This window comes from Canis aureus, chromosome 23 (genome assembly GCF_053574225.1).
Source record: "Canis aureus isolate CA01 chromosome 23, VMU_Caureus_v.1.0, whole genome shotgun sequence".
Taxonomy (NCBI): domain Eukaryota; kingdom Metazoa; phylum Chordata; class Mammalia; order Carnivora; family Canidae; genus Canis; species Canis aureus.
In genome coordinates, this window is record NC_135633.1 from 14,508,039 (window position 1) to 14,520,851 (window position 12,813).

The window sequence follows — 12,813 nt, forward strand, 5'->3', positions numbered from 1 at the left end:
CTTGTTATTTCTCAACTTTTGATTTTAGCCATTATGACTGGTGCAAGGTGATATCTCACTGTGGTTTTGATTTGCATTTCTCTGATGATTAGTGATGTTAAGCATCTTTTCATGTGTCTGTTGATCATCTGAATGTCTTTGGAAAAATGTCTACTTCTGCCTATTTTTTAATCACATTATTTGGGGTTTTTTTTTGGTATTGAGTTGTCTTCATATATTTTGGATATTAATGCCTTATCAGATATATCATTTGTAAGTATCTTCCCCTATTCAGTAGGTTGCCTTTTTGTTTTATTGATGGTTTCCTTTGCTGTACAAAAGCTTTTTATTTTGGTGTAATTCAAATAGTTTAATTCTACTTTTGTTTCCCTTACCTGAGGAGGCATATTCATAAACATGATGCTGAGGTCCAATGTCCAAGAAATTACTGCCTATGTCTTCTTTTAGGAGTATTAATCCTTTTCACATTTTTTTCTTTTAAAGATTTTATTTGCTCATGAGAGACAGAGAGAGAGAGAGAGAGAGAGAGGCTCAGAGAGACAGGCAGAGGGAGAAGCAGGCTCCATGCAGGGAGCCTGATGTGGGACTGGATCCTGGGTCTCCAGGATCAGGCCCTGGGCTGAAGGAGGTGCTAAACTGCCAGGATCACACCCTGGGCTGAAGGCAGCGCTAAACCGCTGAGCCAGCTGGGCTGCCCACCGTCTCGCATTTTGAGTTTTATTTTTGTGTATGGTGTAAGTAAATGGTTCCATTTTTTATTCTTTTGCAGGTAGCTGTTCAGTTTTCTCTGTACCATTTATTGAAGAGACTGTCTTTTCCCCATTGTATATTCTTGCCTCCTTTGTTGTAGATCAATTAACCATATAAGCATGAACATGTTTCTGGGCACTCAATTCTGTTCCATTGGTCTTTATGTCTGTCTTTGTGGCTGTACCACATGGTTTTGATTACTATAGCTTTGTAGTGTATCTTGAAATCTGGGATTGTGATACTTCCAGCTTATTCTTTTTCAAGATTGCTTTGACTATTTAGAGTTTTTTGTTGTTCCATACAAATTTTAGTATTATTTGTTCTGGTTCTATGAAAAATGGTATTGGTATTTTGATAGGGATTCCATTGAAGTTGTAAATTGTTTTTGGTAGTATGGACATTTTAATGATACTCTTCCAATCCATGAGCATGGAATGTCTTTCCATTTGTGTTGCTTTCAATTTCTCTCATCAGTGTTTTACAGTTCTTAGAGTATAGATCTTTTAGTTCTTTGATTAAGTTTATTCTTAGGTATTTTCTTTTTGGTGCAATTGTAAATGGGATTGTTTTCTTAATTTCTCTTTCTGCAGCTTTGTGTCATTAGTGTATAGAAATGAAACAGATTTCTGATACTGATTTGTGTCCTGCAACTTTATTGATTTCATTTATCAGTTCTAATAGTTTTTTGGTTGAGTCTTTAGGGTTTTCTTTATATACTATCTTGTCACCTACAAATAATGAGTTTACTTCTTTTTTTAATTATTATTATTTTTTTTTTCTTTACCAATTTGGATGCCTTTAAATTTTTTTTCTTGTGTGACTTTTGCAGCTAGGATTTCCAGTACTATGTTGAATAAAAGTGTTCAGAATGGATATCCTTATTCCTGATCTTAGAGGACAAGCTCTCAGTTGTTGTTTTTTAAATATTGTATTTATTTGAGAGGGAGAGAGACCATAGAGGGAGAGTGAGAGGGAGAAGCAGACTCCTTGCTGAGTGAAGAACCCAATGTGGGGCTTCATCCCAGGACCCTGAGATCAAGACCTGAGCCAGAGGCAGATACTTAACCAAACTTAACCATTGAGGCTCACCAGGCTCTCAGTTTTTTACCATTAAATATGATGTTAGCTAAGGGTTTTTCACATGGCTTTTATTATGTTGAAGTTCGCTCCCTCTAAACCTGCTTTGTTGAGAGTTTTTATCCTGAATGGATGTTGTAGTTTGTCAGATGCTTTCTCTGAGATGATTATATGGTTTTTATCCTTTCTTTTGTTAATGTAACGTATCACACTGATTGATTTGCAAATATTGAACCACCTTCCATCCCTGGTAAACTTTACTTGATTGTGGTAAATTACCTTTTTAATGTTTTGCTGAATTCAGTTTGTTAATATTTTGTTGAGAATTTTTTGCATCTATTTTTATCAGAGATCTTGGCCTGTAGTTTTCTTTTTCTGCAGTATTTTTGTCAGGATAATGCTGGTCTTGTAGAATGAATTTGGCAGTTTTTCTTTCTCTTCTATTTTTTGGAATAGTTTGAGAAGAATACAAATTAGCTCTTCATGTTTGGTAGAATTCACCTTGGAAGCCATCTGGTCTTGCACTGTTCTTTGTTGGGGATTTTTTGATTACTGATTCAATTTCATTACTAGTAATTGATTTGTTTAGCTTTTCTATTTCTTCCTAGTTTTGAAAGGTAATATGTTTCTAGGAATTTATCCATTTCTCCTAGGTTGTCCAAATTTGTTGGCATACACTTTTTCATAATCTTTTATAATTCTTTGTATTTCTGTGGTGTTGGTTATTTTTCCTTCATTTCTGATTTTATTTATTTCAGCCTTTCTGTATTTTTCTTGGTGAATCTGGCTAAGGCTTATTAATGTTTATCTTTTTAGGGAGTCAGCTCCTGATTTCATTGATCTTCCTTACTGTTTTTTAATCATCTATTTTATTTATTTCTGCTCTAATCTTTATTATTTCCCTCCTGCTAGCTTGGGGCTTTGGTTCTTTTTCTAGCTCTTGAGTTGCTTACTTGAGATTTTTCTTGTTTCTTGGAGTAGGCCTCTGATGCTATAAACTTCTCCCTTAGAACTGCCTTTCTTGTGTCCCAAAGATATGGGCTGTTGTGTTTTCATTTTCATTTGTCTCCATGTATTTTTTAATTTCTTCTTTGTTTTCTTGGTTGACCTGTTCATTGTCTAGTAGCATGTTGTTTAGCCTCCATGTATTTGTGTTTTTTTCTGGATTCTTTTTTGTGATTGATTTCTAGTCTCATACCCTTGTGGTTGGAAAAGATGCTTAATATTTCAGTCTTCTTAAATTTATTGAGACTTGTTTTGTGGCCTAACATGATCTGTCTTGTAGAATGTTCCATGTGTACTCGAAAAAAATCTGTATGTTGCTGGTTTTGGATGGAATGTTTGTCCGTCTGGTCTAATGTGTCATTCAGTCACTGTTTCCTTGTTGATTTTCTGTCTGGATTATCTGTATATTGATGTAAGTGAGGCATTAAAGTCCCCTATTATTGTATTATTTTCAATTTCTCCCTTTATGTCTGTTAATAATTGTTTTATGCATTTAGTTGCTCCTATGTTGGGTGCATGGATATTTATAATTGTTACACCCTCCTGTTATATTGATCCCTTTATCATTTTGAAGTGCCCTTCTTTTTCTCTTGCTAGTCTGTTATTCTGTTCTCTTCTATTTTACTCTTATTTTACTTTACTACTTTTTGCTACAGTGTTTTAAAATCTTTTATTTGATATAAATAATGCCACCCTGGGTTTTTTTTTTTTTTTCCCCACTTCTGTTTGCATGGTATGTTTTTCACTTTTATTTATTTATTTTTTTTTAATTTTTTTATTTATTTATGATAGTCACAGAGAGAGAGAGAGGCAGAGACACAGGCAGAGGGAGAAGCAGGCTCCATGCACCGGGAGCCTGACGTGGGATTCGATCCCAGGTCTCCAGGATCGCGCCCTGGGCCAAAGGCAGGCGCCAAACCGCTACGCCACCCAGGGATCCCTGTTTTTCACTTTTAATCTGTACATGTGTTTAGGTTTGAAGTGAGTCTCTTGTAGGCAGTATATAATGGGTCTTGTTTTTTATCCATTCAGTCATCGAGTGTCTTTTGATCAGAATCATTACTCCATTTATATTTAAAGTAATTATTGATAGGTATGTACTTACTGCCTTTTTGTTCATTGTTTTCTGGTTGTTTTTGTAGTTCTCTGTTTCTTGTTCTCTTCTTTCATCATGGTTTGATGGTTTTCTTAGGTGTTATGCTTAGATTCTTTTTATTTTTTGTGCATCTATTATAGGTTTTTGGTTTATGGTTACCATTAGGTTCATATAACATTTTACGTGTATAGAAGTTTATATTAAGTTGATGGTCACTTAAATTCGAACATGTTCTAAAAGCACTAGATTTTTATCCTTCGTCCACATTTTAGGTATGTGATGTCATATTTACATCTTTTTATTTTGTATGTCCCTTGACTTGAGTTTTGTGGCTATGATTGATTTTACACTTTTGTGTTTCAACTTCCATACTAAATTTATAAGTGATTAATCTACTACTTTTATTATATGTTTGCTTTTAACTCTGAAACTTTCTTTGATAATGTTCTTCTAGTTGTGGCCTTTTCAAAGACTTCTCCTTGGGGTCCTTTCTAACTCTTTCCTTCTGCCTCATTCAGTCCCCATATCCGTGCTCATACAAGCACCAGTATATTTTCTGACACTAAACAGTAGTTTGTGTTTCTTAGAACTTGGTATAAATGTGTCCTTTTTTATTGTATGCATACAGCACAAATTATCCAGTTCATAAACATTTAGGTTGTTTCTAGTTTGGGCTGTTACAAATAAAGCAACTAACAGTGTTTGTATCTTTTTTGCGAGATATGCTTTTATTTCTTTTGAGTAAATAGGTCAGATGGAATGCCTGGTCATATGGATAGTATATATTTAACTTCTAAGAAACTTTCAAACTGTTTCCCAAAACAGTTTTTAAAGTTATGGTACCATTTTACATTACCATCAGGAGTCTGTGACAGTGTCATTTTATACAGGTATTCATCAACACTTGATATAGCATTCTTTTTATTTAGCCATTCAAATAGATGTGAAATGGTATTAAGTTGTGCTTTTAATTTGCATTTCCTTAATGAGTGATGATGTTCAGCTTCTTTTCATGTACTTATTTTTTTCATCTGTATATCTCAGATTTTTTACACAATGAGAGTGCTTTATATTTTAGATACACGTTCTTTATCAGATATGTGATTTCACTCTAACAGTGTTTTTTGAAGAGCAAAATTTTAAAATTTTGATGTAGCTCCAATTCATCAGTTTATTTATTATTCTTAGAGAGCAGAGAGAGAGAGAGAGAGAATCTTAAACAGGCTCTACACCCAGTGTGGAGCCCAATGTGGGGCTTGGTTTCACGACCCGAAGATCATGACCTGAGCTGAAATAAAGTTGGCTGCTTAACCTACTGAGCCACTCAGGTGCCCCTCATCTATTTATTTTTTAATAATTTCTGCTTTTTTCCCCCTCAAACTTGTATAATTTTAGGTTTTAGATTTAGGATTGTGATCCACTTTGATTTCACTTTTGTACAACACAAACTTTTCTCCTCTTGCCTGCAACACCTTCCTACCCAGATGCTGGAGGTGTAGTATGCATTGTATATTTGTTTGTTTCAGCACTATTTTATGAAAAGACTTTTAAATTGACTTTGAAACCTTGTTGGAAATGAGTATGTAGGCCCTTTTCTGGTTCATTGATCTCATTGTCATTATACCCGTAATGCACTGTGTTCATTCCTGTATCTTTATAATAAGCCTTGAAATTAGGTTGTGTTAATGTTCCATATCTATTTTTTTAAAAAAGTTATGTAGGCTATTCTAGGTTCTTGCCACTTCTATATGAATTTTAGAACCAGTTTCTTTTGACTAAGAAACCACCAAGTTTTTTATTGGACTTATATTGTGGGTTTTTAAAAAAGATTTTATTTATTTATTATAATGATTTTATTTTTTCATGCGAGACAGAGAGAGTGGCAGAGACATAGATAGGCAGAGGGAGAAGCAGGCTTCACGCAATGAATATGATGTGGGACTCAATGCTGGGCCTCTGGGATCACTCCCTGAGCTGAAGGCAGACACTCAACTGCTGAGCCACCCAGGCGTCCCAAAATTTTATTTATTTTATGAGAGAGAAAGTGAGAGTGTGAACACAGGCCGGGGGTGTGTAGAGGGACAAGCCGACTCTGTACTGATGGTGGAGCCCCAAGTGGGGCCAACCCTAGAACCCCCAAATCATGCCCTGAGCCAGTCAGTTGCTCATCTGGCTGAGCCACCTGGGTGCCCCTGGAGTTATATTTTATCTATAGGTCAACTTGGGGAGAATTGCTACCTTAATAACATTGAATTGTTTGTGAACACGGTAAATTTTTCTATTTCGTTCTTTTTAAATTACTCTCAGCAATGTTTTGCAGTTTTTAGCATGCAAATCTTCCACATCTTTTGTCAGAGTTATTCTTATATTTTTCAGATTTTGGTGCTATTGTAAATGGTGCTTTAAAATGTTAATTTCTGATTTTTTTTGTTCCTGGTATAGTTGATCCTTAACAGCATAGGTCTGAACTGCATGGGACTGCTTATATGTGGATTTTTTCCAAAAATACATAGAGTACTGTAATGTATTTTCTATTTTTTATGATTTTCTTAACATTTTCTTTTCTCTAACTTTATTGTCAGAATACGGTGTATAATACATATAACATGAAATATGTTTTAATCAGCTGCTTATAGGTAAGGCTTCTGGGAACAGTAGGCTGTTATAGTTAAGTTTTGGGGGAATCAAAAGTTACGTGCAGATTTTCGACTGCAGAGGTTGATTCCTCAACTCCTGTGTTGTTGAAAGATCAACTGTAAATGGAAATAGAGTTGACTTTGAATATTTATCTTATATTCTCTAATCTTGTTAAACTTATTAGTTCTAGGACTTTTTGTACTAGAGTCTACAATCAGTGATTGTATTATCTTCAGATAAGGATGCTTTTGCTTCTTTTTCAATCTGGATGCATCTAGATCTTTTTCTTGATATATTATTTTGGCTAGATTCTTTAATTTAGTTCATTAGTGAATAAAAGTGGTGGTGAGAGTGGACATCTTGTATTGTTCTTGATCTTAGGTGGAAAGTGTTTGGTCTTTAACCACTAAGTATGATGTTGGCTGTAGGTTTTCCAGAGATATCTTTCATCTAGTTGGTGAAATACCATTGTATTCCTACTTCGCTGCTTTTTTATTTTTTAAAAAAATTAGGAATAGATTTTGTATTTTGCCAATACCAATTTTGTATTTTGTATGTATACTGAGATACAATTTTTTCATTAATTTGTTAATATGAATATTGATTGAGCAAAAGGTGTTTTTTATTGAAGTATAATTGACATATAGTAATTGATTTTTGAATATTCAAGCAATCTTGCATTTTTAGGGTAAATCTCATTAGATCATGCTATATTGACATTTTTATATACTGCTCTATTTGATGAAAATTTTGTTTAAAATATGCATATTCTGAGGGATATCTGTAATTATAAAGTCTTTGGTTTTGGTACTTGGATAATGCTGGCCTCATAGAAATATGTTTTCTTCAATTTTCTTTTTTTTAAGATTTTTTTTATTCATGAGAGACCCACAGAGAGGCAGAGACATAGGCAGAGGGAGAAGCAGGCTCCCTGTGTGCCTAATGCAGGACTCAATCCCAGGACCACGGGATCACACCCTGAGCCAAAGGCAGACAATCAACCACTGAGCCACCCCAGGCATCCCATGTTTTCTTCCATTTTCTTCAAGGAGTTTATGTAGAATTGGTATTATATCTCTCTTATGTACTTGGTGGACTAAATTTGTAAAGCCATGTGGGCCTGGAGTTTTCTTAGAGGGAAAATTCTTAACTACAAATTCAATTTCTTTAATAGAAATAGATCTATTCAGGGGTGCCTGGGTTGCTAGGTCAGTTAGGATCTGACTTCTGCTCAGGTATTGATCTTGTGGTCTTGGGATGGAGCCTTGGGTTTGACTATGTGCTCCCTTACTCTCTCAAATAAATAAAAACCTTTAAAAGAAAAATAGAGCTATTCACTTTATCTGTTTCTTCTTAAGTTTTGGTAGCTTGGAATTTGTTCAGTTTTTCTGAGTTGATGAACTTATATAAAGTTGTTTATGATACTCTTCTATTACTCTTTTAACATAGATGACCTTTGTAGTGATGCCAACTTTTTCATTTCTGATATTGGAATTTGTATCTTTTCAATTTTTCCCTCCAGTCTGGCTGTAGGTTTATAAATTTAATTGTTTTTTTTTTTTTTTTCAAAGGAACTAGGTTTTGTTTTCATTGATTCCCCCCCTCCCCATTCTTTTTCTATTTTGATTTCTACTTTGGTCTTTGGTACTACTTTTTTCCACTTTGGGTTTAATTTAGTCTTTGTTTAGTTTCTTAAGGTGAAAACTGAAGTAACTTTTTCTTTTTTTTTTTTTTTACAACTGTCTTTTTTCTAACATAGGCATTTAATGCCATAATTTGCCCCCCAAACTACTGTTGTAATGTCATGCCATTCTACAAATTTTTATTATGTTGGGTTTTTTCTTCTGACTGAAGGCCTTCCTATAACTCTTGTAGTGCAGGTCTGCTCATGATGAATTCATTCATCTTTGTGTGTGTGTGTGTCTGTCTGAAAATGCATTTCCCCCTTTATTTTTGAAGGGTGTGTTTCTACTAGACATAACAAATATAGGTTCTCAGGGTTTTTAAAATTTGTTTTGTGTTTTATTTTTTCTCAAAATGTGTTTAGGATTTGTTGTGTGTGTTACATGTGCAACGTTATAGTTCTTACTACGTTCCAAGATGTGATTAAAATATTTTTAAATTTTCTCTACCTTTCTTCTTTTATGGACTCCATTTATACTTATATTAGGGCATTTGAAATTGACCTGCAGCTCACTCATGCTCCATTTATTTTTTTATAGCGAATACTATATTTATTTTGGATATTTCTTCTTGCTGTGTCTTCAAATTCACAATTTTCTTCTATAATGTGTAATCTTCCATTAATTCCATTCAGTCTGTTTTTCATCTTAGATATCATTTTTATGTCTGGAAGTTTGCTCTGCGTCTTTATCTTCTTTATTTCTACATAACCCTTTGCAGGAATATGATTATAATAACTGTTTTAATGTCTTTGTTTCTGAGACATGTCAGTTCCAAGTTGATTTTGATTGAGTTTTTTCTCTTACAAGTTATGTTTTTCTACTTACTTACATGCCTCGTAATTTTTTATTGGATGCCATACATCCAATTTTACTTTGGGTACTGGAAATTTTTGCTTTTCTGTAAATATTCTTGAGCTTTGTTTTAGGATTCAATTTAGTTATGTGGAAACAGTTTGATTCTTTTAGGTCTTGCTGTTAAGATTTGTTAAATGTGACTACCTCAGTACCCAGTCTAGGTCTAATTTCCATTTCAAAGCTAAGACCCTCTAGATTCTTCCACTACTCTATGAATGAGGTTTTCCGGCCTGCCTAAGGGAAATAGGCCCTTTATGAGTCCTGGTGACTGTATTTTCTAATCCTTTAAATTGGTTCTTTACCCAGCATTAGGTGTTTGCTGATTGGTACTCAGCTCAGTATTCCACAAAGACTGCAGATCTCTGAGGATTTCTCTTTGTTCTGCTCTCCCCTCTCTGGTACTCTTTCTTAAGAACTCTAGCCACCTATTGTTCCCAAGCTCTTGAATTCCGTATCCTTACCTGAATCTACTAGGTTTTCTGCTTGTGTTTCACCTCCCTGTTTACTCTGGAAACTCTCTTAAGATAGTACTTTGGAGCAATTGTTGGGTTTATCTCATTTGTTTTTCATCTTTTAGGGTTCACTCTCTTACTGTGTCTTGCAAACCGCTGTTTTATGTATTTTGCCGTGTTTGGTGTTTTTTTTTTGTTTTTTTTTCCAGATAGGAAAGAAAATTCAGTCCTGTTACTCTTTCTTGACTAGAAATAGATGTTGGGGCTGATGTAATCTTCATCTCCTTACCTGTTGTCAGTTCATGGATACCCAACTCTTAAATGAAGCAGACTTCTCTCCTCTGAACTTGCTTGTCCTCATTTTCTTTTACACGTATTATTTTTGCCCTTAGATTACTTTTCTGATCTAAAATTATTTAATTAAATAAAGTAGGACGTAATTAGTCTTCCATGACATCTGATTTTGAAGGTCTGTTTCAACGTGTATTCCATTTGGGAATGAAAAGAAAGAATAGAAGAATGCATTTATTTAAAATCTAAACAGTTTAGAACTGAAGCTAATATTTTAGCAGAATGAATGCTTGGACGTATTTAATGTTTCAGTTATAAAATGTCCAGTGGAAACATTATTTCAATTAATCAGTCTCCTTGGCCCTTACTCAAACCGAACATTTGTCTTGCATATGTCTTAGTTGTGTTTATACCTTGTCCATTAGATTAACAGACTCATATTTAAGCTCATTTAAAACTTTAGAGCTAGAATAATTGGAGGAGTTATGTTTTTCAATATATAATGTAATCCTTTTTCTATTGGTGTAGATTGCCTTCTTTTTCCTACTTTTAGGACACAAACCAGAAATTCTGTTGTTTCTTCTCTGATGATTTTAACATAAATGGAGTGTAGGATCTTTTCTATTTGAAGAAAAAAATTGTGTTCCAAGGATGCAATCCTGTTCAGATCTTTTTCACTAGAAAGAAAGTGGGAGTAAAATTTTTTTTTCTCCATAGGTTCACGAAAGACCAATAGGTGATAAAGGTTAATAGATTGCCTTTATTTCTCTGGAAGTAACTCATAGGGTAAACACAAAGTTAGCCTTATCTTTTACCTTTGTAGTCCGTTATAATGAGGTGATGACTGATTTCTATAATGAAAGGAAACATTAGAATAACAAAGAATTGTAGATAATAAGCCAACAGAGGAATTGACCCAGAAGCACTATGGAATTTAAAATTGAATCAAGAAGATTTAATTTTTAACTAGTGTGGGTTTCAGTGATGGAGGGGGCACTGGAATGAATCAAGAGTCTTTACCTACAGTGTTATTAGCATATCCACTAAATACTGTGTGACTCTGAGCAGTCTTCTAATTGAACTTTAATATGTTCATCTGTCATAACTAAATAAACTAGGATTTAGTGGGTGATTCTGTACTGCTAGGTACTTTGTCTATTAGCATACATCTTGTTTTAATCCTCATATTAACCTTACAAAGTAAGTGGAACCTTTATTTTCAGATGAGGTAAAACTAAGGTTCCAAAATGTTAAGTAATATTCAACTTGTTGAACAATTAAGTACTAAAGTACAATATGTATTTCTGTATTTTTCTAAAGCCTTGAAGTTTCTTCTGTTTCTACTTATAAAAAACACTTCAGTATTTTTATACCATGCACCATGGTATATGCTAAGATGGTAAATTTCCAAATGTATTAGGTCTGGCGCTCTCATTTTTGTTCCTGTCAGTTTTCCTACCTGCAATGTATTTTGATTATTAAAACCTTATCTGTTTTGGCAGCACTTGGTTCATCATTGATTAATTCGAGAGTCTACAGTGATGTCTTCTTCTCTGAGATCTTAAAGCATTTATTATCTATGGCTCATTTATTAGTTATGTATTTGAGACATATTTAGCCATTTTATATTTGAAATTTAGGATAACTTGAATTGTTTCAGTTTCTACATATTCATGCATTTACTAATGCACATGTATTACTGATACTGATGCATAGAAGTTCCTTGAGGGAGCTTCTCTATTGCATTGTACATATAGTACATATATATGACTTTATAAACAATTGTGTCTTAATTCTGTCAACTAGACTAGTTAATCATCATTCTCAGTTATTCACATCTCCTGAGCAAATTTATATAAGAGGTTTTAAAATTTTAAATTCTGTAACTTTACACAGCACGATTAGTTAAGCTTTTTAGAGAAATACTTTTCAAAAAATATTTTTTTCAAAAAATTTGAAAGTTCAGTCAAAATAAGTTGATTAAAGTAAACATGAAGACTTATTTTATTTGGCAAGTAGACCAGTTACTTTGCCTCATAGCTCATTTTTTAAAAGTTCTGGAAGCTCATGTTCTTTCTCTCTGCCTCCCTCCCTGTACCCCTATCAAAGAGAGCAAAATACTTGAAAAATATTTAGGAGATCTGAGTGGTCTCTACTACTACTACTGCTATACTACTACTAACGCAAAAGTTAATTAACATTTCTGGGCTTTAGTTTTCTCGTTCTTAAAGAGTTGGATTAGGTGATATTTAAAGATACTGTGTTCCAGCATTTGTAAAACCTACACGTTTAAGGTAATTACATTTCAGAATTGTAAAGTAGCATTTGATTCTTAAATTTCAAAATAGGTAATTATGTTTTTCTTTAAAAGCATTTGTGATCTCATGTTCTACTTTTATGGTTAATTTTCTCTTCTGACTTACCAGCACCCCCTCACGTGTTGCTAAAGGAATTGTTGACCACACCAAAATGAGTCTTCATGGTGCTAGCGGGGGACATGAACGATCAAGAGACAGACGAAGGTCAAGTGACAGATCACGAGATTCATCTCATGAAAGAACAGAATCTCAGCTCACTCCTTGTATTAGAAATGTTACTTCTCCAACACGACAGCACCATGTTGGTATGTAAAATCAGCTAATCTTCCTGACAGTTTTTAAAAGCATGCAATTACCTTTTGAAAACAGTAATGACTGTGAATTTTGCCTAGTACTTCAGAATAGAATTAGCTTCTTACTTCTATTCAGTTGCTTCTATTTTAGCTTAGCTTCATTCTTGCTATAAAAAATTAACTTATTAAATGAAAGTTAGTGAATTTTTTAAGGTTCTAGGACAGTTTCATAAAAGAATTTGAGAAGCCTTTAAAACTGTGACACGAGATTTTAAAAATCTTTTTATTTTTTATTTTGTAATTTCTCAAAATATTTATTTGAGAGAGAGAACATTGAGTGGCAGAGAGAGAGGC

The 12,813-nt window shown here is 33.8% G+C and overlaps 1 protein-coding gene across 4 annotated transcripts in view; it reads left to right on the forward strand.

Moving 5' to 3' along the window:
- The window catches only part of BTBD10 (BTB domain containing 10), a 77,373-nt gene that overhangs the window by 41,953 nt on the left and 22,607 nt on the right, over window positions 1-12,813 (forward strand). For all 4 annotated transcript variants that reach the window (XM_077866433.1, XM_077866432.1, XM_077866434.1 and 1 more), the window contains one exon: window positions 12,275-12,471. In XM_077866433.1, coding sequence (XP_077722559.1) covers window positions 12,275-12,471 — 197 coding nt within the window. The remainder of the gene's footprint in view (window positions 1-12,274; window positions 12,472-12,813) is intronic.